The sequence below is a fragment of the Hyla sarda genome, chromosome 6, assembly GCF_029499605.1.
Source record: "Hyla sarda isolate aHylSar1 chromosome 6, aHylSar1.hap1, whole genome shotgun sequence".
In the NCBI taxonomy this organism is placed as follows: Eukaryota; Metazoa; Chordata; class Amphibia; order Anura; family Hylidae; genus Hyla; species Hyla sarda.
Window position 1 is genome coordinate 69,399,253 of NC_079194.1, and position 27,811 is coordinate 69,427,063.

Here is a 27,811-nt window from a genome sequence, read left to right on the forward strand (position 1 = left end):
TTTGCAACAGCTGGAGGTACCCTGGTTGGGAAACACTGCTGCAGAGGGAGAGTAGCATACAGGAAGACTGGCAGAAGCAGAGTCCCGGCCAGGGTTCATGTGACATCATGCCTGCTGGGACCCGCCTCCTTTCACCCCTCAGAAAGACAGTGCTCCTGAGCTAATGAAGAGGGATAAAAAAAAAAAAAAAAGGCATTTCCACACCGTTTTAAACCTCAATAAACACAGGGATAGGCATAGTTAGAGTAAGGGACAGATGGGGAGGGGGGGGGGGATCAGGGAAAGTTTAGTTGATGACAGGTACTCTTTAAGAATAAAAAAAAAAAAAAGGAATTTCCTTAGTGCAGTATCACACTGATTTGATGCAGAACCATTAAAAAAATAAAGAAATAAAATAAGAGAGACAAGTGTTGAATTCAGAAATGATAAAATTGCATGAGACCCGGGGGTTGGTCTGTGCATAATCTTTATTTGTTTCTCATAATAGGTCTTATCAGGCATCTGCGATGGATGACGCATTCTGAACAGGAACTCAGACACATCCAGACACTTAGCTTTCTTCTTCTGTAATGAGAAAAGGATGAGTGAGATCTCTCTCTGAATTCACAAACAGAACACCCATCGTATATATCAGCCACAGAGGAAGGAAAAGAAGTACTCTGAAAACAGAACCACTCTTCACGGCCTACGGCTGGTAATGCCATTCAAATCTATGCAGCAAAATGTGGCTTAAGCGTAAAACCAGACAATGGACATCTCTGGAATTAAAGGCTGTGGATGGAAGTGCTCCCCCCCTCCAAAAAAAAATCACCAGAACAGGACCTAGCTCTCAGTGAGGAGCACGGACGTGCTCCATTACTATGGGAGTGCCGAAAAGACCAGAGTACAGCTTTCTGGCATCATCGGCTCTCCCATAGAAATGAATGGAGCGTGTGCCGTCTACCGGTAAAGAGATGCGCTTCTCAATGAGAGCTCTGGGGTCCCGTCCTGGAGATCTTGGGGGGCCCAGTGGTCGGACCACCCATGATCAGCTACCTATCCCTTATCCTGTGGATAGGGGATAGTTATTTTTCGCTTGAGTACTCCTTTCTTACTCCTCATCTTCGGTTACATTCAAACAGCATTTGAATAAAAGCTCCAAGCGCATACAGGGAAGAGTTAAACATATGTCCCTACTGCCCAGATCAGTGTATCCCAACCAGGGTGCCTGCAGTTGTTGCAAAACTACAACTTCTGGGCATGCTGGGAGTAGTAGTTTTGTAACAGCTGGAGGAACCCCGGTTGGGAAAAGGTGGTCCAGGTAAAGGGCAAAAGATTTTCCCATTGCCCTCCTTAGGCTAGGTCCAGAGGAATCGAGCGCGACCATCGCCGACCGAATCAGTTGGTGCTAGGACCACACGGACATTGCCATCCTGAGATGCCGCAGACATTCCGTAGTGTGCACTCTGCAGCAGAATCCCATTGCCAGCAATGTGATTCTGCAGCACCAGAATTTCTTGAGTGGAATTCCACTCTCAAATTCCATATTATGAACCTAGCCTTAGGGTTATGGCTGACAAACTTGATCCACCAAGTAAAAAATACAAATATATAATAATGTCTATCATTTTATCTATATATATATTTTTTTTATTACTGTGAACGTACCTTCCACTTCCTCCTCCTCTTCCTCGTCGTCATCATCTTCATCCTCATCAGAGCTAAATGTGCCATCAGGCAGGCTGTATACCCTAATAACTTGCTGTAAAAAGAGGACAGAAAGAATACATGAAAAATCCACAATTACCTTGTGTAGACACAATAACATTTCTAGGCCAGGGCAAAATGGCAACTTTTAACCCCTTAGGGACTAATTTTCACCTTAAGGACGCAGCAAATTTTCGTTTTTGCACTTTCATTTTTCCTCCTTCCCTTCTAAAAAGTCTAACGCTTTCAATTTTGCACCTACAGACCCATATAAGGTCTTGTTTTTTGGGTCACCAATTATACTTTTTAATGACATCACTTATTTTATAATATAACCTGCGGCTAAACCCCCCAAAAAAATTGTGGGGGTGAAATAAAACAAAACAAACACAATTTAGTAACTTTTGGGGGCTCCGGTTTCTACACAGTGCACTTTTCGGTAAAAATGACACTATCTTTATTCTGTAGATCCATACAGTTATAACGAAACCCAATTTATGTAGGTTTTATTGTATTTTAATACTTTACTTTAATACACCAAAATTAGTATGTTTAAAATTGGCATCTTCTGACCCCTACATTTTTTTTTTTTTTCAGTGTACGGGGCGGTATGAGAGCTCATTTTTTGTACCATCGTCTGTTTTTATCGGTACCATTTTTGTTTTGATGGGACTTTTTGATCGCTTTTTATTAAAATGCACAATTTTGGTATTTTTTTATGTGTACGCCATTGACCGTGCGGTTTAGCTTACCTAATATTTTAATAGTTTGAACGTTTACGCACGCGGCGATACCACATGATTATTTTTATTCTTTATTACATTATTTTTAAAAAAAATGGGAAAAGGGGGGTGATTTAAACTTTTAATAGGGAAGGGATTAATGAACTTTTATCAAAAAATTTTTACAATTCTTTTTTTAGTCTTCTGATGGCATACACCGTTCAATGCTATGCCATTTCATAGAATTGATCAGTGTAACAGGCGCTCTGCTGCTCTAGCCTGCTGCGTAGGCATGGAGCAGACCGCCAATGGGAAGACGAAGAGGCAGGTGAGGACCTCCCGTCATCCGGTAAGCTGATCGGGACATCGCAATTTTGTCGCGATAGTCCTGATCAGCTCCGCTGAGCTGCCGAGATTCTTTTACTTTCGCTTTAGACGCAGCAATCAACTTTGATCGTGGTGTCTAAAGGGTTAATGCCGGGCATTGGCCCGATCGACCGTGCCCGGCATTAGCCGTGGTTCCTGGCTGCCCGTAGCAACCGGGACCCACCGGGTTTAAACACTTTCTCCACCGGTGAGAACGGTTTAAACCCGTTAACCTGGTACAGGTACGCCCTGAGTCCTTAAGTATCGGGGATGCAGGGCGTCCCCGTACGCCCTGAGTCCCCAAGAGGTTAAGAACTGAGAAGTAATGTCTCAACTTGTGATATACTGGGTCACATGCACAAAGCAGAGCAGAGACCCTGAACAGAAGGCACTTGCAGCCCCTACGGTGCCATATTATGCGTACATTGTGTGCCACAATATATACAGCACCATATTCCACAGCTATACAAGACCTTTGTAATGCAGCAGTAAGTGATAAATGCTAAGCTATTGGATCCACACAGTTAACCTCCAGATAAAATTGAAAGCATATAGAGGCACAGTAAGAACTATGGGTGTCATATGTTAATGCTCCAATAGATGTGTAGGCATCAGACCTTACTGCAGTGTTTCCCAACCAGTGTGCGTTCAGCTGTTGCAAAACTACAACTCCCAGCATGCCCGGACAGCCTTCGGCTGTCTGGGCATGCTGGGAGTTGTAGTTTTGCAACAGCTGGAGGCACACTGGTTGGGAAACACTGCCTTAGTGCAACTGGAAGAGTTTATTTTCAGCCTATTAAAGGCATTAGCATGCCATGATGTATGCAGTGCTCTGCTGAATGTGCTTGATAACTGGATTTAAAACCCCACCGGCATATCTAGCCTGCCCATACCTTGTTGGGGTCCTTCAGAATTAGATATTTGCCTTCATCCAGCTTCATACAAATGTCAATCACACAGCGCAAGATGCCCCAGGCGTTCTCCATGCTCAAGTTAATTTGGTTGGCAAATTCACTGGGCTTGAACTGTTGAGTGCCAAGGATAACGTGACGAGATGAATCCTTTGTATGGTAACGGGACACGTACCTTTAAAAAAACAGGGAAAAGAAACATGGATCAAATTCATGCGCTCCCCCCATCTCTTCCCAAAGTGGTAGCAAATGCAAACAAACAATAACTAGAGTTGAGGGAACTTACAGTAAATTGTCTCACAGCGAACCTGGCAGCTCGGCTATTGATTACTTTAGTCTGCGTAAATTAGTTCAGCTTTCCAAGGGCTCCAGTTGCCTGGAAAAGGTGGATACAGACCTAGGAGACCTAAGACTGTCATCCCAGACTTTTCCAGGCAACCAGAGCCCTTGGAAAGCTGAACTAATTTATGCAGACTAATGGAATCAACAGCCGAACTGCGAGGTTTGCTATGAGCCAATTTACTGTAAGTTCGCTCAACTCTTATCAATAATGTTACTAGGTGACCATATTTTAATACCAAAAGCCTATACTTACCCCAGTTTAAGATACTCTGATCCAGCCAGCAAAGCACAACAAGTCCACCTTGCCAGTTTATAGCTGTTATTCTTCAGCTCGGTGGCAATCACAGCCCCTCTCTGAGAGTCCAACTTCTGCCTCCAGTCCACACCATTACAGTGCTGTAAAATGACCACAAAGTGTCAGCAAGATCGGAGATTTGTAACTGGCACCGTACATCTCAACTGCTTATATAAAAGATCTGCTATCACCTACCCTGGAATCCCACTCGTTCAGGGTTTTGATATTTATAAAGGACACCTCGGCATTCGCACCAGTCATCACTCCGTCGTGTTCACATCGCACCACCAGGTCAATGTCATCTCCCAATTTCCAGCGTCGGTACCTGTCATCAGAAGAAAAGCGTAAAGTTTCTTGCAAAATAAATAAATAATGTGTGTGAGTCAAATAGGTCACATTTGGGTTATAACAGAACTAACCACTCACCTGTACGCTACAGATGCCACCTCATTCTTGTCCACATCATCTTCTATGAAGGGGTTGGAATTTGGAAACTTGTACTTCTCTTTGCCCTGTAGATACACGCGCACAAAATGAGTCAACTAGATCACAATAGAGACTAGGGATCGAACGATATCGTTTTTTTAGGGCCGATACCGATAATCTGTGGAGGTTAGGGCCAATAGCCGATAACTTAAACCGGAATATCGGTATAAGTTATCGGCTATTCATCCCCCAGCGACACCGCTTCAGATCATTGATTTAAAGCGGGCGCTTTAAATCAATGCACTGCGGTGGCTTTTGCGGTGCCATAGGCCGCCGCCGCCACCACCCGCTTCTCTCCCCCTACCTGTCAGGGTGGTCCGGGCATTCTGGGTGGAGGGTGAACCGGTCCGGGCTGTCCTTCTCCGGGGGTCCTCTTCTCCACTCCGGGCAGGCTCCGGCCTAGTACACTGCATAGACGCCGCTGCACAGTGACACCCGTGCGCAGCGACGCACCTGACATCACGGCGTAGCGGTGTCTATGCAGCGTACTAGGCCGGAGCCTGCCCGGAGTGGAGAAGATGACCCCCGAAGAAGGACAGCCCGGACCGGTTCACCCTCCACCCGGAATGGCGCCGGACACTACAGGAAGGATGGATGGCCCGGACCAACCCCATTACATGTAAGTTTAATTTTTTTTATCGACTCGGAGGGTGGGGGAGGGGCCTGGTGCGGGGTAAGGCATTACCGGCAAGGTAATTGCCGATAATGTCCAAAATCGTGATTATCGGCCATACCGATAATCAATCGATCCCTAATAGAGACTTCTGAACGCTCAACATACACAGAGGTTTTTAATTTCAGATCACGCCCTTTATTATTTTAATACACATGGGAGATCATTACAAACTTTTAGATTACAGTGGTTACCAACTAAAACAGCGTTTCCTAGTGTGCCTTCAGCTGTAGCAAAACTACAACTCCCAGCATGCCCGGACAGCCAACGGCTGTCCGGGCATGCTGGGAGTTGTAGTTTTGCAACAGCTGGAGGCACACTGGTTGGGAAACATTGAGCTAAGGAATTGTGATAATGATTAGTGTTGAGCGCGAATATTGGAAATGCAAACTTTTGCCGCGAATATCGTCACTTCGCGATTTTGCGAAGTTAGACTATGGCAATATATATTAGTAAGTACGATGTTCGTTTTTTCCCCTTCACAGTACACATTAACCCCTTAATGACCACGGACGTAAATTTACATCCTGGTTTGACGGTACTTTGCGCAGCAGGAAGTACATTTACGTCCTGTGCATGACCGTGAGCATCGGAGCGGTGCTCGTGTCATACATGGCAGGTTCCGCAGGTTACTGCCGGTAATGGCCAACATCCGCGATTGCGCGGATGTCTGCCATTAACCCCTCAGATGCAATGATCAGTACAGATCACGGCATTTGCGGCAACGCGCATATTAAAATAGATGACTGGATCACCTGCAGCGGCGAACCGATCATCTGTAATGGCGGACGGAGGTCCCCTCACCTGCATCCGTCCGTCTCCTGCTCTGGTCTAAGATCGAGCAGAGGATAACCGATTATACCGATTAGTGCTATGCATAGCACTGAACAGTATTAGCAATCAAATAATTGCTATAGATAGTCCCCTATGGGGACATAAAAAGTGTAAAAATAAAGAAAACATTGAAAAAAAATGGAGAAAAAAATAAAGGTTAACAAAAGAAAAAAAAAAATAAGAAAAAAAAAGGGTAAAAATCCCCTTCCCAAATAAAAATTGTCAGTTTTTCCCATTTTACCCCCAAAAAGTGTTATTTATTTATTTATTTTAGAAACATTCGTTATCACCACATGCGTAAATGTCCAAACTATCAAAATATAACGTTAACGATCCCGTACGGTGAACGGCGTAAACTTAAAAAAAAAAAAAGTTGCCAAAAATGCGGATTTTTTGTCATTTTATTCCCAAATTTTTTTTTATAAAAAAATAATCTAAAAGTTTTATACATGCAAATGTGGTATCGATAAAGAGTACAGATGATGGCACAAAAAATGAGCCCTCATACCGCCCTATATACGGAATAATGAAAAAGTTATAGGTGGTCAAAATAGGGCAATTTTAGATTACTGATTTTGTACAAAAAGTTTTAGATTTTTTTTTTTAAGCGGTACAAAAATATAAAAGTATCTAGCCATGGGTATCATTTTAATCGTATTGACCCACAGAATAAAGAACACATGTCATTTTTACCGTAAAGTGTACAGTGTGAAAACGAAACCCTCCAAAATGTGCAAAATTTGGGTTTTTATTTAAACTTCCTCCCTAAAAAATTATTTTTTGGGTTCGCCGTACATTTTATGGCTGCCGTAATATTGGTTCCTGGTTTTATTTATGTGGCCAGGTAGGTTAGTTGATAGGACCCGCACCATTTGAGAAACCTTGGCGTGGTGTGCGGGCTCAAGTGTGTCCTTCATATAAGGATATACTGGCTAATGTCTCAGTTTTACATCAGTTTTGAGGGTTAGACAATGTCATTGTTTACATTAACCACAGTAGTGAAACCACATTGTGATCCATAGGTGCAGGTCCTCCACTCCAACGTAGGTGCACAACTGCACTTGGAGTTGAGCACCTTGTATCACCTTAGATCACGTCAATGTAAGTGTTTGTTAAAATGAGAGTTTTCATTACAAAGTACAATTGGTCACGCAAAAAACAAGCCCTTATATGGGTCTGTAGATGGAAATATAAGAGTTATGGATTTTAGAAGGTGAGGAGGAAAAAACGAAAGCGCAAAAATAAAATTGGCCTGGTCCTTAAGGTGAAAATGGGTTTGGTCCTTAAGGGGTTAAAACAATGATGTGTATGGTGTAAAGAAAAAAAAAAAAAAAAAAAAAAAAGTGATCATCGCTCCCTGCTTCCAGCTTGTGGTCCAAAGAAGACTCCAATATTTACTGTGTGAGTCGGTGTGGAGTGCGAATATTTCGTATATGCGAAGAAGCAAATATTCGCAAGTATCGGCACTTCCAGAGCACACTGGTGCCTCCCTTCTTTTAGGTGAAATATATAATCTGAATTTCATTACCAATTTTTGCTTGGAAAAAAAAAAAAAGGGAACATACATAGCGAATATGCGAATTTTGCAAACATAGGACGAATATTCGTCCACATATTTGCTAAATATCGCAAATTCAAATATGGCCCCTGCCTCTCATCACTAATAAGGACATGACCAACACACTCACCATCTGCAAACACTGTTGGGAGAAGTTGTGGTTGATGTAGGTCGCCTCCATGGCCAGGTTCCTTGGAGAGTTGAAGGAGTTCACCTCATCCTGGGGCGGTTCATTGGCCGTTTCACTGACTGTTAGCAAATCTACAGAGACCAGGGAAGATCAGGGTTAGTATGCGACAAGTGGACAAGCAAAGTGGTAGAACTGACAATTCTTTTTACTATGGAGTCATGATGCTTAAGTTCTTGCTACAACACAAACATTAACTAACAACATCCTTTTAGAGGTACAATTGGGTGGTTTTTGTGTTGTATACAAATTAAATGTATGTGAGTAAAACATACCATGTGATTATGCAGCTACATATTAAGATGTTAAAGTATTATTTTACCCCTTGAGCCCTCAGTGTCCAAGCCTGAAAAAGCCTTAAAGGGGTACTCCGGTGGGAAAAAACATTTTTTTAATCAACTGGTGCCAGAAAGTTAAACAGAATTGTAAATGACTTCTATTAACCCCTTAAGGACCAAGCACATTTACACCTTAAAAGGGGTACTTCCGTGGAATTTTTTTTTTTTTTTTTTTTAAATCAACTGGTGCCAGAAAGTTAAACAGATTTGAAGGTCATTTCTATTAAAAAATCTTAATCCTTCCAGTACTTTTTAGGGGCTGTATACTAAAGAGAAATCCAAAAAAGAAATGCATTTCCTGTGATGTCATGACCACAGTGCTCTCTGTTGACCTCTGCTGTCCATTTTAGGAACTGTCCAGAACAGGAGAAAATCCCCATAGCAAACATATGCTGCTCTGGACAGTTCCTAAAATGGACAGCAGAGGTCAGCAGAGAGCACTGTGGTCAGGACATCACAGGAAATGCATTTATTTTTTGTATTTCTCTTTAGTATACAGCCCCTAAAAAGTACTGGAAAGATTAAGATTTTTTAATAGAAGTGATTTACAAATCTGTTTAACTTTCTGGCACCAGTTGATTTAAAAAAAAAAAAAAAAATAAAGTTTTCCACGGGAGTACCCCTCCTCGCCTTCTAAAATCCATAACTCTTATATTTCCATCTATAGACCCATATAAGGACTTGTTTTTTGCATGACAATTTTTTTTTTTTTTTTTTTTTTTTTTTACGTTTACGCTGTTCACCTCACGGGATCATTAACATTATATTTTGATAGTTTGGACATTTTCGCATGTGGCGATACCTAATAAGTTTATAGAAAAAAAAATGTTTACGCTTTTTGGTGGTAAATGGGAAAAACTGACAATTTTCATTTTTATTGGGGAGAGGGGATTTTTTTAAATTTTTTTTTACACTTTTTATGTCCCTATAGGGAACTATCTATAGCAATCATTTGATTGCTAATACTGCTCAGTGCTATGCATAGGACATAGCACTGATCAGTATTATCTGTGATCTTCTGCTCTGGTCTGCTCGATCTCAGACCAGAGCAGAAGATGCCGGGAGACGGACGGAGGAAGGTGAGGGGATCTCCGTCTGCCATTACAGATGATCAGATCCCCGCGCCAGTGCTGCGGGCAATCCGATCATCTATTCTAAAGTGCAGATGCAGTGATCTGTACTGGCATCTGAGGGGTTAATGCTGGCATCTGAGGGGGTTAATGGCGGACATCCGCGCGATCGCGGATGTCTGCCATTACCGGCGGGTCCCCGGCTGCTGCTAGCAGGCGGAACCTGCCGTGTATGACGCGAGCACGGCTCAGATGCTCGCGGTCATACACAGGACGTAAATGTACATCCTGGTGCTCCAAGTACCGCCGCCCCAGGACATCATTTACGTCCGTGGTTGTTAACCCCTTAAGGACTCAGGGTTTTTCAGTTTTTGCACTTTCGTTTTTTCCTCCTTACCTTTTAAAAATCATAACCCTTTCAATTTTCCACCTAAAAATCCATATTATGGCTTATTTTTTGCGTCGCCAATTCTACTTTGCAGTGACATTAGTCATTTTACCCAAAAATGCACGGCAAAACGAAAAAAAATCATTGTGCGACAAAATCGAAAAAAAACGCCATTTTGTAACTTTTGGGGGCTTCCGTTTCTACGCAGTGCATATTTCGGTAAAAATTACACCATATCATTGTTCTGTAGGTCCATACGGTTAAAATGATCGCCTACTTATATAGGTTTGATTTTGTCGCACTTGTGGAAAAAATCATAACTACATGCAGGAAAATTTATACGTTTAAAAATGTCATCTTCTGACCCCTATAACTTTTTTATTTTTCCACGTACAGGGCAGTATGAGGACTCATTTTTTGCGCCATGATCTGAAGTTTTTATCGGTATGATTTTTGTTTTGATCGGACTTTTTGATCACTTTTTATTCATTTTTTTAATGGTATAAAAAGTGACCAAAATACGCTTTTTTGGACTTTGGAATTTTTTTGCGCGTATGCCATTGACCGCGCGGTTTAATTAATGATATATTTTTATAGTTCGGACATTTACGCACGCGGCGATACCACATATGTTTTTTTTTTTTTTTTTTACACTGTTTTATTTTTTTATGGGAAAAGGGGGGTGATTCAAACTTTTATTAGGGAAGGGGTTAAATGACTTAACACTTAAAAAAAAAATTTTTTTTGCAGTGTTATAGGTCCCATAGGGACCTATAACACTGCACACACTGATCTCCTATGCTCATCACTGGCGTGTATTAACACGCCTGTGATCAGCATTATCGGCGCTTGACTGCTCCTGCCTGGATCTCAGGCACGGAGCAGTCATTCGTCGATCGGACACAGAGGAGGCAGGTAAGGGCCCTCCTGGTGTCCGATCAGCTGTTCGGGACGCCGCGATTTCACCGTGGCGGTCCCGAAAAGCCCGACTGAGCAGCCAGGTCACTTTCAGTTTCACTTTAGAAGCGGCGGTCAGCTTTGACCGCCGCTTCTAAAGGGTTAATACCGCACATCGCCGCGATCGGCGATGTGTGGTATTAGCCGCGGGTCCCGGCCGTTGATAAGCGCCGGGACTGACGCGATATGATGCAGGATCGCGGCGCGATCACGCTTCATATTGCGGAAGCCGGCGCAGGACGTAAATATACGTCCTGCGTCGTTAAGGGGTTAAAAAAATCTTAATCCTTCCAGTACTTTATAACAGCTGTATGCTACAGAGGAAATTCTTTTCTTTTTGAATTTCTATTTTTGTCTTGTCCACAGTGCTCTCTGCTGACACCTCTGTCCGTGTCAGGAACTGTCCAGAGAAGCATAGGTTTGCATTGGGGATTTTCTCCTGCTCTGGACAGTTCCTGATACAGGCATCAGGTGTCAGTAGAGAGCACTGGGGACAAGACAAAAAAAGAAATTCAAAGAGAAAAGAATTTCCTTTCTAGCATACAGCTGCTAAAAAGTACTGGAAGGGTAAAAGATTTTTTTTAATGCTTACTGTAAAATCTCTTTCTCGTAGGATCCATTGGGGGACACGGACCATGGGTGCATGCTGCTGTCTCTAGGAGGTATGACACTATGGTAACAAAAAAAGTCGGCTCCTCCCAGCAGGATATACCCGCCCCCAGGCCCTGAGCTAATCAGTTTTAGTACCAGAGCAATAAGAGAGGACCGGCAGGTCAAGGAAAAAACACGAACTGTCCGAGAACCAGAAGAAAAAGTATAACTGAACACACCCTCGGACAGAGAACCAAAGAGAAACCCGAAAGGGCGGGAGCTGTGTCTCCCAAAGGATCCTTCAAGAAAGATTTTACGGTAAGCATTAAAAAATCTCCTTTTCTCTATCGGCTCCATTGGGGGACACAGACCATGGGATGTACCAAAGCCGTCCCTTGGGTGGGCAGATAATCAGTCAGGCAGACGGCTGTTCCACTGCCGCACTTTACAGCCCAGACTAGCATCAGCCGATGCGAAGGTATGAACCCGGTAGAACCTCGAGAAAGTGTGCAAAGACGACTAAGTAGCCGCCTTGCAAATCTGCGAGGCCGAGGCTTTGTTCTGGAGAGCCCAGGATGCCCCAACAGAACGGGTAGAATGAGCCACAACCCCGAAGGGAGGAATCTTCCCCCTACAGCAATAGGCTTCCGAAATGGCAGACCGGATCCACCGAGAAATGGTGGCCTTGGAAGCAGGTTGTCCCTTACGACGACCTTCCGTAAGGACGAAAAAGGAATCACACTGACGAAATGAAGAAGTGATAGAGAGGTAGGACCTAACAGCCCGAACCACATCCAGCTTGTGGAGTAAATGCTCCTTAGGATGAGAAGGAGTGGGACAAAAGGACTATGTCCTCATTGAGATGAAAACAACCTTAGGCAAAAAGGAAGGATCTGGTCGGAAGACAACCTTGTCCTGGTGAATCACCAGAAACTGAGAACGGCAGGAAAGAGCTGCCAATTCAGACACTCTCCGAATGGAGGTGATAGCAACAAGAAACAACACTTTCCAAGAAAGGAGGCGCAGGGACACCTCCCTAAGGTGTTCAAAGGGTTCACCTTGGAGGACACCCAGAACCAGATTCAAGTCCCAAGGGGGAGAAGGTGACCGATAAGGAGGGGCAGCATGTGCCACTCCTTGAAGGAAGGTCCAGACATGAGAAATAGAAGCCAGAGGACGCTGGGAAAGAATAGAAAGGGCCGAAAACTGACCCTTAAGGGAACTGAGAGTAAACCCCAGTTCCAATCCCGAATGCAAGAAGGAGAGAAGCCGGGGGACAAAAAAAGTAACAGGAGACAAGACCTTGGGAGAAAAGTTGGGATGAGATACGGCGCCTCCTCCGATGTAGTAAGTTGGTGATTCGGAAATGAAGTTATAACAAAACTGCCTATATTAAAAAAGGCTGTTTTATTGGAGGGTGCAACTTAGAAGTTTCGAACCCGAACCGGGTTCTTCGTCAGGCAATAAGATCTTATTGCCTGATGAAGAACCCGGTTCGGGTTCGAAACTTCTAAGTTGCACCCTCCAATAAAACAGCCTTTTTTAATATAGGCAGTTTTGTTATATCTTCATTTCCGAATCACCAACTTACTACATCGGAGGAGGCGCCGTATCTCATCCCAACTTTTCTCCCAATTTCTACATGTTCAAACCGGACTTGCCAGTCACGGTTAGGGATGCAGAGGCAGCCACCTACCTAACACCGCCGTACGCTAGGATCTCGGACCCGGGATACCAACGGCTTCTTGCAATTCTGAAGGCAGACTAAGGTGTTGTGCCCGCAGCACAACCTACTACGGTAAGGTGCACTAACTCGCACGTACCCGCTTTACATCAACGGTATCACGCTAGGAGCGCGCCTCTTTTTCCTTTTATTTTCAGGAGACAAGACCTGAGCTCCACACCAACGAAAATAAGACAGCCAGGTACGGTGGTAAATTTTCGCCGAGGAGGGCTTACGAGCCCTGAGCATGGTGCGAATGACATGGGAAGAGAAACCACGGTCTCTCAAAACCGCGGTCTCAACCGCCATGCCGTCAAATGCAGCGACTGTAAATTGGGGTGGCAAAGAGGACCCTGAGACAGCAGGTCCGGACGAAGTGGAAGGCGCAGTGGAGCGTCGTCCAGGAGCCTGACCACGTCGGCGTACCACGACCTTCGGGGCCAGTCTGGAGCTACCAGTATGACGGGAACATACTCCGCTTTGAGCTTCCTCAGAACCCTGGGAAGGAGCGGAAGGGGAGGGAACAGATAGTGCAGAGCAAACCCCGCCCAAGGAATCACTAGGGCGTCCACGGCTAGAGCCAGGGGGTCCCGGGACTTTGACACAAATGGAAGGATCTTCCGAGTGTGCCTAGACGCGAAGAGGTCCACGACTGGAATGCCCCAGAGGTCGCAGATCTGCGCAAAGACCTCTGGATGTAGGGACCACTCGCCGGGGTCGGTTGAGGAAGTCCGCTTCCCAGTTGAGCACACCCGAAATGTGAATCGCCGAAATGGCCGGAACCTTGTTTTCCGCCGAGATGATAATCTTTGTCACCTCGGCCATGGCTGCCGAGCTGCGAGTGCCGCCTTGCCGATTTATGTACGCTACAGCCGTGGCGTTGTCCTACTGGACGCGGACAGGGCGGGACTGAAGCAGGGACTCCCAATGAAGAAGACAAAGAATAATCGCCCTCAGTTCCAAGATGTTTATCGGAAGAAGGGCTTCCCGGGGAGACCAGAGGCCTTGAACCGTCCAGTCCCTGAAGACACCGTCCCAGCCCGACAGACTGGCATCCGTTGTAACTACCTGCCAGTGGAGGGGAAAAAATGATCGCCCCTGAAGAAGAAGGGGGAGCGGAGCTACCAGAGCAGAGACTGACGGATCCGACGAGGGAGAGCAATCTTGCGATCGTGAGACAGAGGAGATCTGTCCCATCGAGAGGGAATCGCCAGTTGAAGGGGGCGGTAATGAAAGTGGGCAAAGGGTACGGCCTCCCTGGCCGCTACCATCCGACCCAAGACTTCTATGCAAATGCGGATGGAAACTGGGACATGGGCCCGAAGGGAGCGGACTTCTGACAGGAGAGTCAGACGTTTGTCTGGCGGAAGGCAAATCCGGGCAGAGGCCGTGTTGAATTGAAGTCCCAAGAAGATCAGAGACTGGGTGGGAGAGAGGACAGACTTGTCCCGGTTGACCATCCACTTGAAGCGATCCAGGGTCTGAAGAGTGAGATCCACATTCTCCAGAGTCTGGACTCTGGTGGGAGCCAATCCTGGACCTCAAGCGTCTCAACCATCAGAAGGTCATCCAGGTAAGGGATCACTGAGACTCCTCTCGACCGCAACAGGGCTATCACTGGCGCAAGGATCTTGGTAAAGACCAGAGGAGCAGTGGCCAGACCAAAGGGGAGGGCTACGAATTGAAATGGTGAATTATACTCACCGATAATTCCTTTTCTGGAAGTCTCCATGACAGCACCCATGAGATTATCTCCTCCTCCTGATTGGGACAGGAAAAAACACAGAGGTTAAATTCCCCACCCCTTCCTGTCCACACCAGTGTATTTATAAAGAACACCGAAAGGAAAGGAAAAAAGTGCACCAAAACACTACAATAAAAAACCAAAAGGGTGGGATGTATGGGTGCTGTCGTGGAGACTTCCAGAAAAGGAATTATCGGTGAGTATAATTCACCTTTTCCCCCCACGTCTCCACAACAGCACCCATGAGAAATACCAAAGAATTTATTAGGGAGGGACTATAGCACTGAGAACTTTACGTCCAAAGGCCATATCCTCAGAAGGCAAGATGTGAACTCTAAAATGTCTGAAAAAAGTATGAAGGTTTTTCCAAGTGGCAGCTTTGCAAATCTGTTCTACAGAAGCTCCAGCTCTCTCTGCCCATGATGAGGAAATTGCTCTAGTAGAATGGGCCTTCAATTGTATAGGAAGGACTTTACCTCTGGCCACATAAGCCTCTGAAATTGCGGTCTTAATCCATCTGGCTATAGAACTCCTAGAGGCTTTCTTGCCTCTATTAGGGCCAGCAAACTGAATAAACAGATTGTCATTGTATGAACAGGGAAATTACAGGGTTTCCTGTCTCCTAGGCCTCCAAAAAGCTCATCCTGGATAGACTTAGTCTCCTGAATTCCCTCTAAATTCAAGGTAGTACGGACGGACTTAATTAAGGATTCTATAACATCAGAATTAAAACAAGAATCTTTTCAAATAGGAACCTTCCTCTTCATGAGGATTTTCCACATATTCTCCTTCTTCCAATTCTGGAGATATACTTTCTTCACAGTTTTAGTCTTTTTTACAGCTGAGACATTAACCGGATGCCACAGGGTGTAACAGGTGCAAAAGAGGCTAATGCTGAGTGCATCTCTGAATGAATCATGGATTTAATGTCTTGCATAAGAGTTAGAGAGTCATCTTTTATTACTGATGCAATACATGATTTGCACAGAGGTTAGAAGCAGATTCAGGAAACTCCTTTTAGCAAATAACACATTTCTTAGGTTTAGATTTTTCGGTTTAACCGAAGAACCTACAGAATCATTGTCTCCCAGCAAATACAAGGAAGAGAAGGATAAAACACCATGCAATGAAGATAGGCCAGGGCGAACCCATAGGCCCTCAAGACTCACGGATCCTGGGATCACTGGAGGATCTGGAACTTTTGCAGGTGAGCTCATGATGCAGCCTTGTAATATCCAACGCTGGAATCAGGTAGAGCAGCTTCCATCTGGGAGAGGGGCTTCCTATAGGTACAAAGCCGGTCTCCAGATTCAAATTCCCCGCTCCAGCGCGGCCGGAAGTGACGACAGACGCCAGCATCCCGGTCGGAAGGAGATCTGCCGGGAGAAAATAACTAAGAAGCGCGAGGTAAAGAACTCCTCTCTGAAGGCAGAGACCGCTGTAAGGAGACCGCACAGAGACCCGCACACTACATGGTGCTCCCACGGCATTCCTCTGCCTCCAGGCTCCGGGAGGGGACCCACAGAGTGGGAGAAAAAGACAGGGGGTGTGCTATGCCCGCACCCCGAGTCTGCAAGGCCCCGGTAAGGACCTTCAATTTTCTTCATGCAGGAGAGCAAAAACCCCCCTGCACCTCTCAGCTCCTTCCCTGACAGGGACAGGAAGGGGTGGGGAATTTAACCTCTCAGTGTTTTTTCCTGTCTCAATCAGGAGGAGGAGATAATCTCATGGGTGCTGTCGTGGAGACGTGGGGGGAAAATGCCCCTCCGGAACCGCTAAGCGGAGGTACCGTTGATGGCCGGGAAATATTGGAACATGGAGGTAGGCATCTTTGATGTCCACCGAAGAAAGAAACTCCCCCTGTTCCATGGATGCCACTATCGAACGGAGAGATTCCATTCGGAAGTGGCGGATGAGAAGATGATGGTTGAGACACTTGAGGTCCAGGATTGGCCGCACAGAACCGCCCTTCTTGGGGACCACAAAAAGATTGGAATAGAAACCCCGAAAACGTTCCCCTGGAGGAACGGGGACAATAACTCCCTGGAGAAGAAGGGACTGGAGAGCCTCCCGAAACTGCTTCGCCAGAGAAGGAGACCGGGGGCCCGGGGACTGAAAAAAAAACGATCCCTCGGGAGGGAGGCAAATTCGATTCGGTATCCGTTGGACACCACGTCCCTGACCCAAGAGTCCTGAATGTGTGTGGTCCAGATGTCTCGAAAAAGTAAGAGAAAAATCTGCGGGTGGGGGCTTCACTTCATGCGGAAGTGGGTTTGCGGTTGCCCGATTTGGCCGCAAAACGTCCGGAACGCTTGGTGTCCGACTTCCAAGACTGGCGCGCCCGGAATGAGGGAGCCTTCTTGTCCCGCGAAGGCGCCTGCCCAGACCCCTTATTGGGGCCAAAAGAGGGGAGCACCCACGTCTACCTGAAGACTCAATGGAAGAGTCAGAAGAGGCACCCCTAGTAAACTTGTGAGAGCGTGAAGTATGTGGAGAAGAGGAGCGGGGCCCTTTAGAGGGCCGGCGCAGGGCAGACCTCTTCAAGGCAGACACCACGTCACGGGAGGCCTCAGCCGCCGAACGGGAGACTTGAGTCAAATCAGCCATATACTGGGATAGGGAAGAAACACAGGCTGGAGGGGTGGCCGAATCCACCGAAACTGAAAGAGCATCCGGGGGTAGCAGGGGGTCTGGGGTAGCAGTGGAGCAGGCAGAGCAAGTGGGTGCAGAAGAACCAAGCATTTTGGAATTACAGCTCTTACAGACAAAATAGGAAACTAACGCTTCAGTTGTCTGTTTAGAGGGAGGAACAGTTCTGGGTACGGACATAATGAAAAAAAGAACTCTCTCACCCGAGTCTGTGTCCCCTGTGGCAGCTGCTGTGAGGAGAACTCCGCTCTGTGTAGATAGAGAGGGAGAAACAGGCCAGCCAATAGCCATGCCTGGAGCAGGGGCATGCCTGGAGCAGGGGCACTGTCTGATTGGCCCCTGCCACCTAAAAATCGCACGCACGGTGCTGATTGGAGGACGATTTGCGCGTCCAGTAAGCTCCGGCGGCCCTGTGGGCGGAGCTATAGCGCGCCAGCTGCCGAAATCCAGATGAAGAAAAATAGTAATGGCGCCCGCTCCTTGCCCCGAGTGCATGTCATCCGCATATGTGAGCGGGTGAGACACATATTCGCCGGCAGCAGTCTCCTGCCGAAAGCGAAAGTAAGTCGGCGCTTCATGCGCCCGAACAGTATAGGCGCCACGGCTGTCAGCCGCATAGTAAAACACACACACACACGAGCATAAGAATAAATGGAGCCATTTATCCCAAATATGCCACTGCTCGCCCCAGAAATAAAGATAAAGCCCCCTAGCACAGGCCAGCCCCTTAGACCCTGAAAGGTGGGACAAAAACTGAGGGTCTCCAGAGGTTGCAAGTCAGCACCTAAGGGAGAAAGGAATATATACTCACCTCAGTCAGAAGAACTTACCTAATGGAGTCTTCTGTGAGGTCTTCAGTCAGCTTTCTGTCACCTGCATCACGCCGAGCTACCATGTGCGAGCGAGGCGAGCAGGGAATAAGGGGACCCCGACCCATGAGGTACAACCCAAGACAATGACCGTTGGCGAGAGGGGGTTAACAGCGCATATACGCAATGTCTGTGCCCCCTCAATCGCAATGGGGAAACAGTGAGCCGCAGTTCCTGAGTCCCCACCTGAAAACATGAAAGAAAAAAGGAATAAAAAATGAACTTCCCTAACTAGGAAAATAATAAAACAAGACCTGGTCTGGAGAATTCCAGACCATGTCCACCTCCTTCAGACACTAAGCTAAAACTGATTAGCTCAGGGCCTGGAGGTGGGTATATCCTGCTGGGAGGAGCCGACTTTTTGTTGCCATAGTGTCATACCTCCTAGAGACAGTAGCATACACCCATGGTCTGTGTCCCCCAATGGAGCCGATAGAGAAATATTTTTTTAATAGAAGTCATTTACAAATCTGTAACTTTCTGGCACCAGTTGATTTAAAAATAAATAAATAAATGTTTTCCACCGGAGTACCCCTTTAAGGACAGCTACATTTTTAGTTTTTTTTTTTTTTTACACTACATGACAGCAGAAATAACTTGGTTTTTATTTCCCCCATTTATTCAGTAGTTTGGGGGTCCCCTTTGATCATGCTGCAGGCACGGACCATGGCAATAAAGGGATTTCTGCTACCATGGTCATAGACTGCTCTATGGACAGGATCTGTGTCAGCTCTCCTAAAAGCAGAAGACAACAGCAAACCGGTCACTTCTACTTCAGCAATGATAAAATGGGGTCCTGCACTGTCAGTCCTTAAAAGGGGAAAAAAAGTCTGTTTTCAAGAAATCCGGCCACTTAGGCCCACAGACTTTGTCTAGTGTTAGCTATGACCTATGCTCTGTCACCCTTTTATTTTAGGCATCACAATCTGTCTCCATTCACTTCAACAGAACCAAGCTGTAACACCATACAGAACCTGAGGACAGGGAAGGTGTTGTTTTAGGTCTGATTTTCTATTCCCAGTCCACCCCTGTGGATGTTTTAGTTAAAAAAAAAAAAAAAAAAAAATGAGTTATAGCTGAAATATCAGTGACTTATGTTCCTTACCAAAGTCTGAGTTGTCTCTCTTGTCAAAGAAGATTTTGGATCCCACTCGCTGAACCACAATGTCCCAAGAGTTGACTGAACGGGTGCAGCACATGAGGGTGGCAAGAATGGCGTCTGTGGCAAAAACATTTCCCTGTGTCTTTGCCAGCTGTGAACAGACAACAGTATTACAGGTGTTGTATGATTAAGGGTATTTACGTGAAAATATATGTATCTACAGCTAAATATGTATACACAGTGAAATCTCCCTTAGTGGACAGTTTTTAATTCCCCGGCAGAGTCCCATAAGACAATGTATTTGCTCCCTTCGAATAGGGGACACTCCCAATAGTAGACGCGGACACACCCAATAGGGGACAAGCAGGCTTATATGCCGGCCCAACCTTGTACACAGGGCCGCTGTCAGGGGGTACAACCAATACTTCAGAAAGGGGCCCAGGCCCCCGCTGCACCCCCCCGCAGTAGCAACCGGACCAATAGCAGAAGATTGCTGCTTAAACAGTGGTCTCCTGCTTCTGTATGTCCACCAGCCACATCAGTCACCCCCTCCTTCCCTGTTCCTCCCTGTGCCAAATAAATTCCTCTTGATCCCCCCTGTGCTATTTCATTTTCCCCTTATTACCCTCTGTGCAAATTCACCCCCTCTGCCATTTCATTCCCCCTCTATCACTTCATAAAGAGGGGGGTGATGAATTTACACAGGGGGTAATAAAGATGAATGAAATGGCTCAGGGGGATCAAGGGGAAATGATGTGGCACAGGGGGTAAGGGGGGGGGGGATAATTTGGCATAAGGTGGCAAGGGGAATAAGGGGTGGATGAAATGATGGAGGGATAAGGGGTGATTGAACGGCACTGGGAGATTCACCTTTCTGATCACAGGATCATCCGTTGTTGTCACAGTATGGAAAATCCTCTTGATGCTCTTTAAAGGTCTTTCACTCCTTGTGGTGATTCTATCAAAGGCTTTATCATAATATTCCAGGGCACCACAACACTCTCTGGGGTGTAAAGAAGCAGGAAAAAAAAAAATATATATAATATGTTAGGTACATGGTATATTTAAACCTCTAGAGCTGTTGAAAAACAAACTCCCAGCATGTCCGAAACAGCCATTGCCTTTCCGGGCATTCTGGGAGTTGTAGTTTTGCAACATCTGGGGGTCTACAGTTTGGAGACAGTAACCAGCAGATATAAGTACATCAAAGAGGGCAATCCTACAAACTTGCTAAAGCATCCACCCCAAATGGTTTCATAGATGGCTGAGAGTCATGAATACTCACATGTCTAATGGTTCAGCCACCTCAAGATAGCGCATTTTCATCAGCCGGGGGAAATCCATTTCTTCCTTGACTTCCCAGTCACTGCGGACTTCTACAGAGGAGTCTCTAGGCTTCAGCTGAGCCTATGAGGTTAGAGTCATTATTCTTATACATACAACAAACTTACTCTAAATTCTAGCGATGCACCGAAATTTAATCTGCCGAAAATTATCAGCCGAAAATGTATTTTCGGCTGATTGAATTTTCTGCCGAAAATTTCGAGGAAGTGGCCCTTTAGATCACCGCTGGTAGGATCCCAGGACGATGTAATGTGAAAGTTATTCTGTAGCCAAGCATTATGCCATCCCTTCTGGTAACATGATCGTGACATAGCAAAGGTCCTGTAGCTTACTAGGATGTGGCCTGATCGTTCCTCAGTAACCATAGAAACTGCAGCCTCATTTGCACTTTACGTACAGCCCTTGCGCTTCGCTCGCCGCCTGCTGTTTCGCATGGTGGCTGGAGTGATCAGCATGTGTGCGAGGGTGAGCGCCATGTGGGATCCGCACTCCCTGTTCAGACTACAAAGTGAGCCAGGGACTGAGCCTGGGAAGAGTAACGACGTGCTGGTCAGCCTGCCCCGGACCGGACCGAAGACACCGCATCCTGTGATCTATTTCCTGGGAGACGTTCAGGTGATTCACAGCGCACTATGAGCCATGTGTACAGGCTGACTGCACCAGACTGCGTGTGTGCAGCATTTATAAGATCTGTACTATAGGGGCAATAACTGTATGATGTGTGTGCAGCATGTATAAGATCTGTACTATAGGGGTAATAACTGTATGATGTGTGTGTGCAGCATGTATAAGATCTGTACTATAGGGGTAATAACTGTATGATGTGTGTGTGCAGCATGTATAAGATCTGTACTATAGGGGTAATAACTGTATGATGTAAGTGTGCAGCATCATGTATAAGATCTGTACTATAGGGGCAATAACTGTATGATGTGTGTGTGTATGTGTGTGAGTGTCATGTATAAAAGATCTGTATCCTATGGGGCAATAACTATGTGCAGCATGTCTGAAGATCTGTACTATAGGGGGCAATAACTGTGTATAATGTGTGTGCAGCACTATTAAATTATTATGTTTCTGATTCTGCACTGTGAACGGCGTAAACGCAAAAAAAATCCCAAACGCAAAAATTGCTGATTTTGGTCACGTCACATCCCAAAAAAAAGTAATACAAATGTAACAAATACTAATTTAGAATATTATATATATAAATATATATATATCTATATCTCTCTCTCTCTCTCTCTCTATATGTTTCGGGGGAAAACACATTTTCGGTTTTCGGCCAAGCACATGCAGGGAGTTGTTTTGCAACAGCTGGAGGCACCCTGGTTGGCAAACACTATTATACACACACACACACACACACACACACACACGTCTATCTGAACCAGACGCATGCACGTTTACCTGTGATTTCTGGTCCCACTTCTGGCGAACACCAAACTGCTTCTGGAATTTTTTCTGAAGTCGTAAACGATCCCTGAAACAGTATCAAATAGATCTTTACTAAAAGAAGTAACGCCATTGACTATTACTAATCTTCCCTGCCATCACACGGCCATATAATCCCATAGTTCAGACCCTAACCGTTTACCTCTCTTTCTGCTTGGCACTCTTCGGTAGTGTCTGCATGTTGAACTGGAGCATATTCCTTCTGTCTTTATCACGACGCAGGTTCCTCTGTAAGTACAACATAAAGATAAACCTTTAGATATGTAGATAGTGGAGTTGGGTTTGGTGCACACATGTCCAGGCTTCTGACAGTAAGTGCCCCACTGAAAGCCTCACTTACCTGAGCGAAGCGCAGCCGGTTCCTCTGGTATGCGGTTTTCTGCATCTTGGTGGTGTCCACAAGTTGAAAGCTGGTCTCATCCTCCTCATGGAAATAAGCATACTGACTGCCACCGCCAAACTGTGAGGAATATTTATCTAGAAAGGGGGGGGGGGGGGGAGGAGAGCAATTTTATCATTCACCTGTAAATACAACCTTCCTAATGCAAGGCAAATGCATTCAGAAAATACTATGGAGGATCATATTGGTGGACCATTACCAATTTTAAAAACTAATGGGGTTATCGGGGATTTTAAAGGGGTACACCTGTGGAAAACAGTTTTTAATAAACTGGTGCCAGAAAGTTAAACAGATTTGTAAATTACTTCTATTAAAAAAAATATTAATCCTTCCAGTACTTAGCTGCTGTATACTACAGAGGAAATTCTTTTCTTTTTGGATATCTTTTCTGTCTGACCACAGTGCTCTCTGCTGACACCTCTGTCTGTGTCAGGAACTGCTGCTTTGGACAGTTACTGAAATGGACAGAGGTGTCAGCAGAGAGCACTGTAGTCAGACAGAAAAGAAATCCCAAAAGAAAAGAATTTCCCTGTGTAGTATTCAGCAGCTAATAACTACTGGAAGGATTAAGATTTTTTTAATGGAAGTAATTTAAAAAACTGCTTAACTTTTTGGCACCAGTTGATTTAAAAAAAAAAAAAATATATATATATATATATATATATATATATATAAAAAGGTTTTCCACCGGATTACCCCTTTAAAGGGGTTGTCTAGTGAAAGTGTCTGATCGCGCAGGGGGACACCCCAGTTTGCTAAGAAGCACATGCCGCACTCAATTAACTTCTATAGAAGCACTGGAGACGCCCAAGTATAGCATTCTGGTCTCTTCGGCGCTTCCATATAAATGAATGTAGACGGCATATGCTTCTATCAGAGGGCTGGGGTCCAAGCTCGGGAGATTATGAGGGTGGTCGGACCTCCCTCAATCAGACACTGATATCGTTTTTTTAGGGCCAATACCGATAATCGGTGGAGGTTAGGGCCGATAGCCGATAACTTATACTGATATTCCGGTATAAGTTATCGGCTATTTATCCCCCCGCGACACCGCTGCAGATCATTGATTTAAAGCGGGCACTTTAAATCAATGCACTGCAGTGGCTTTTGCGGTGCCATAGGCCGCCGCCACCACCACCCGCTTCTCTCCCCCTACCTGTCAGGGTGGTCCGGGCCATCCATCCTTCCTGTAGTGTCCGGCGGCATTCCGGGTGGAGGGTGAACCGGTCCGGGCTGTACTTCTCCGGGGGAGCTCTTCTCCACTCCGGGCAGGCTCCGGCCTAGTAACGCAGCATAGACGCCGCTGCGCAGTGACGCCCGTGCGCAGCGACGCACCTGACGTCACGGCGTCTATGCAGCGTACTAGGCCGGAGCCTGCCCGGAGTGGAGAAGAGCTCCCCCGGAGAAGTACAGCCCGGACCGGTTCACCCTCCACCCGGAATGCCTCCGGACACTACAGGAAGGATGGATGGCACGGACCACCCCCATTACAGGTAAGTTAAAAAATATTTTTATTGACTCGGAGGATGGGGGAGGGGCCCGACCGGTATAGCGGTATGGGCAAAAATCCATACCGTGGGAGAAAAAAAAACGGTATCCGGTTCAGACCGGTATACCGCCCAGCACTACGGTGGGGGGTGCGACGCTGAAAGGCTTTCCAGGCATGCTGGGAGTTGTAGTTTGGCAACAGCTGGAGGCACCCTGGTGGGGAAACACTGCTCTAACCTGTGGATAGGAAAACTACATCTTCTAACAAACTCCACTGGACATCTTGTGCTTGATAAAGATTGTTTTGCATCTAATTAAGCTATCGTAAAATCAACTATTAAACTATCAGTGTCGGTCTTTGACATTGTCCACAGATCAGAGGGAGTTTTAAATCTGACAGATGGGGATAAGGCTGTTTCCCAACCAGGGTGCCTCCAGATGTTGCAAAACTACAACTCCCAGCATGCCCAGATAGCCTTTGGCTGTCCAGGCATGCTGGGAGTTGTAGTTTTGAAAAACCCGGATCTCTTCATTGTTTACCAGGCACTGCAGTATACAGAGTGTAGCAGCTGTACCTGGTAGCACAGAGCTCAATCCTATTCAAGTGAACCAGTCTGAACCACACTTACCAGGCAACTCCTTAAATCTGATGATCAGTAGGGGTGGCAGGAATTAGACGATCACCTTTCTGATATTTATAGCCATCAATATTTTAGTAAGCATGCATATGTTCTCAGTGGGAACAGGAGAATAAGCCATGCCAGGTAAGTATGAGGGTGGCTTATCTCCCTTGGAAACAAAAAGGACTGGATGCTGAAATTCAACTTGTCCAATTCTTTTCCCAACACCTCCTGTTGTAGGCATCAAGAGTTCCCAATACACATTATGTAGTCAGTCCCAGGTTCAAGCAACTTTCTTTTTATGTGCATGGGCCCTTTAAGAGGCTCAATAGAAAACCCAATTTTAGGCGGTGCTGAGAGGATATAAAAAAAAAAATAAAATTTCTCTTACTCTATGATTGGCACTTCCATTTGGACAATTAGGCTAGGTTCAGACTACGGAATCTCCGGGCAGAAAATTTCCTTTATTTTTTTGCAATGTTATAACTCCCATAGGGGGCTATAACACTGCACACACTGATCTTTTACATTGATCACTGGTTTCTCATAGGAAACCATTGATCAATGATTCTGCCACTTGACTGCTCATGCCTGGATCTCAGGCACTGAGCAGTCATTCGGCGATCGGACAACAGGAGGCAGGTAAGGGGACCCTCCTCGTGTCCTACAGGTGTTCCGGATGCCGTGATTTCACCGCGGTCATCTCGAACAGCTCCCTGAGCTAACTGGCATTGGTTTACTTTCACTTTAGAGACGCAGAGTTCAACTTTGAACGCTGCGTCTAAAGGGTTAATAGCGCGAGGCACCGCGATCAGTAGCGCGCGCTATTAGCCAGGGGTCCCGGACGGGCTCGACCTGCTATGACGCGGGGCCACGCTGTGGGAAAGGACCCAGGACGTACTGGTATGTCCTTGGTCCTTAAGGGGTTTAAATCCCGAGAGATGATTTCCTCTAAACACACTGCTGACACTACACGATGAGCTCCTATACTTACTGGTGTATCTCTTGTCTTGATAGGTGGCTCCAGTCCAGTCTGCAACCTTATCAGGGAAAACAGAAGAGACACACCCTGTTAGTCTATAGAGAAATGTCAGTGAGTTACTAGAGACCCCACATTTACTCACAAGTACACAGACATCATGTGCTTTGACTTCAGACAAGACTTACACACCGCCCTCTAAATAGTTCAATGTCATACACGCAAGATGGGCTTCATTTCATATGAGAAACAGAACATAAAATCACCTTTCCTAGACGATCTCCTTTGCTGAAGGGCTGGTAGGGCATGTCCTTGAATTGGTCCGGTACGGCACAGGGACCCCAGCCCAGGGGATTGTCGTTGATCACTGGCGCCTGGAACTTCGCCATTTTGAGAGAGCTAGAAATGAGAACAACTCATATTAGCCGCCGTACATCATGAATTGTGATATGTGAACAAATAACAGCTTTGGGCACTGTAAGGATGTCTTGGTAAGAAGACCGCTGCGTCTGATACAACAAGCCTGACTGCTAATTCTGGAGCAAGGTGCAGACCTTCATCTTCATGTCCAGTAATTGGTATCGGGACATCTTTATTGTAAATTGGCCTGCAGATCTGCATCATGGCGTTTTCTGCTGTGGATTTTCCCTACTGACTTAAAGGGGTATTCCAGGAATTTTTATTATTTCACTATGCTACAGGGGCTGTAAAGTTAGTGTAGTTCATAATATAGTGTCTGTACCTGTGTGTGATGGTTTTCTCACAATTCTTATGTGATTTTCACCCCAATATTTATTTTTATCAGCATACAAAATGACTTGTCTCAGATTTTTCCCAGCTTGCAATGCGGCCGAGACCTGACATCACTAGTCAGCTGATGACTTGGAACCTGCCTGCTTCAAGACAGCCCAGAAATCTCAAAGAACTGGAAGACTTTTGTAAGGAAGAAGGGGCATAGATACCTCAAACAAGAATTGAAAGACTCTTGGCTGGCTACAAAAAGTGTTTACAAGCTGTGATACTTGCCAAAGGGGGCAGTACAAGATATTAACTCTGCAGGGTGCCCAAATGTTTGCAGATGCCATGTTTTTTGTTATTTTGAAAGAGTAAATGATGGAAATAAAATCTAACATATTATAAGAATGTCTAATCTGTACGGTTCCATCCGGTTTTCACCAGCCTGTTTTTTACTTTGCATGTTTTTTTTTTCTTGGAATTTCAATCAAACAAGTGAAACTTTATTCAAAATGGAGTGAAAAGCTAAAAACGTATACTTTTTTTCTTACAAAACGGATGCATCCAGACATCATTTTTTAAACCGTATACGTTTTTTAACTGTATACGGGTTGAAATTTGTACACACGTTTTGATACATTTCAGTCAGGTTTTGAGGAATCAGTTTTCCATCAAAAATCTGATACGGGAACTGTATAGCAAAAACGTGGTGTGAATGCAGCCTAACACATGAATGGTTGGAGTTTGTTTTCAACGACCTTATCCAACGCGCCCAGCCATTCTCTCCCCACCACATAAGGTGGTCAGATCCTGCCAACAATGTATTGTGTATAGCCAGCTTTAGTCTTATAATAAAGCCCTGCACCTGAAATGAGACAGATTGAGAACCAAGCCAGAGAGTGAGCTTTATCCAGCTACATCTAGAGATCGGTGGGGGGTGTCAGCACAGCTTGTCTCTATACACTCAGGAGGTGTGTCTGTCGGCTGCTGTCATTTATAAAAAAAAAATACTTTCCCCCGGAGCTCCGAAACAGCTCAGCTGTTGATAGGCTGAAGCGCCATGTGAGATGCCGGGCTAAGGGAAGTAGACAGCCCGGCCGACCGATCAGCTGCTGCGGAGCTCCGGCGGAACGTAGGAAGGTAAGTGATAGTTTGTTTTCTCTTTTTTTTGCAGCCCGGGCAGGATGGAATAGTCCGCACCGGACATCTCCTTTAAAGGGGTAATCTGGCAACATTTTCCCTCTGAACACAGGGCTGCAGCAATTAAAATAATAAACTTGGACTTACTTGTTACCCAGT

General features: G+C 45.6%; 1 protein-coding gene across 2 annotated transcripts in view; it reads right to left on the bottom strand.

Moving 5' to 3' along the window:
- Positions 1-410: 410 nt before the first annotated feature.
- The window catches only part of EIF3D (eukaryotic translation initiation factor 3 subunit D), a 34,094-nt gene continuing 6,693 nt past the window's right edge, over positions 411-27,811 (bottom strand). The window contains exons 2-16 of one of the 2 annotated variants that reach the window (XM_056524082.1): positions 26,044-26,176; positions 25,793-25,838; positions 22,631-22,767; positions 22,433-22,518; positions 22,246-22,318; positions 20,777-20,892; positions 20,362-20,494; positions 19,495-19,642; positions 8,004-8,134; positions 4,749-4,834; positions 4,518-4,647; positions 4,281-4,423; positions 3,668-3,860; positions 1,648-1,741; positions 411-564 (exon numbers count right to left, since the gene is read on the bottom strand). In XM_056524082.1, coding sequence (XP_056380057.1) covers positions 551-564; positions 1,648-1,741; positions 3,668-3,860; positions 4,281-4,423; positions 4,518-4,647; positions 4,749-4,834; positions 8,004-8,134; positions 19,495-19,642; positions 20,362-20,494; positions 20,777-20,892; positions 22,246-22,318; positions 22,433-22,518; positions 22,631-22,767; positions 25,793-25,838; positions 26,044-26,166 — 1,653 coding nt within the window. In that variant the 5' untranslated portion in view covers positions 26,167-26,176 and the 3' untranslated portion in view covers positions 411-550. Of the gene's footprint in view, positions 565-1,647; positions 1,742-3,667; positions 3,861-4,280; positions 4,424-4,517; positions 4,648-4,748; positions 4,835-8,003; positions 8,135-19,494; positions 19,643-20,361; positions 20,495-20,776; positions 20,899-22,245; positions 22,319-22,432; positions 22,519-22,630; positions 22,768-25,792; positions 25,839-26,043; positions 26,177-27,811 lie in introns of both variants that reach the window. The other variant, XM_056524081.1, reaches the window with a different exon arrangement.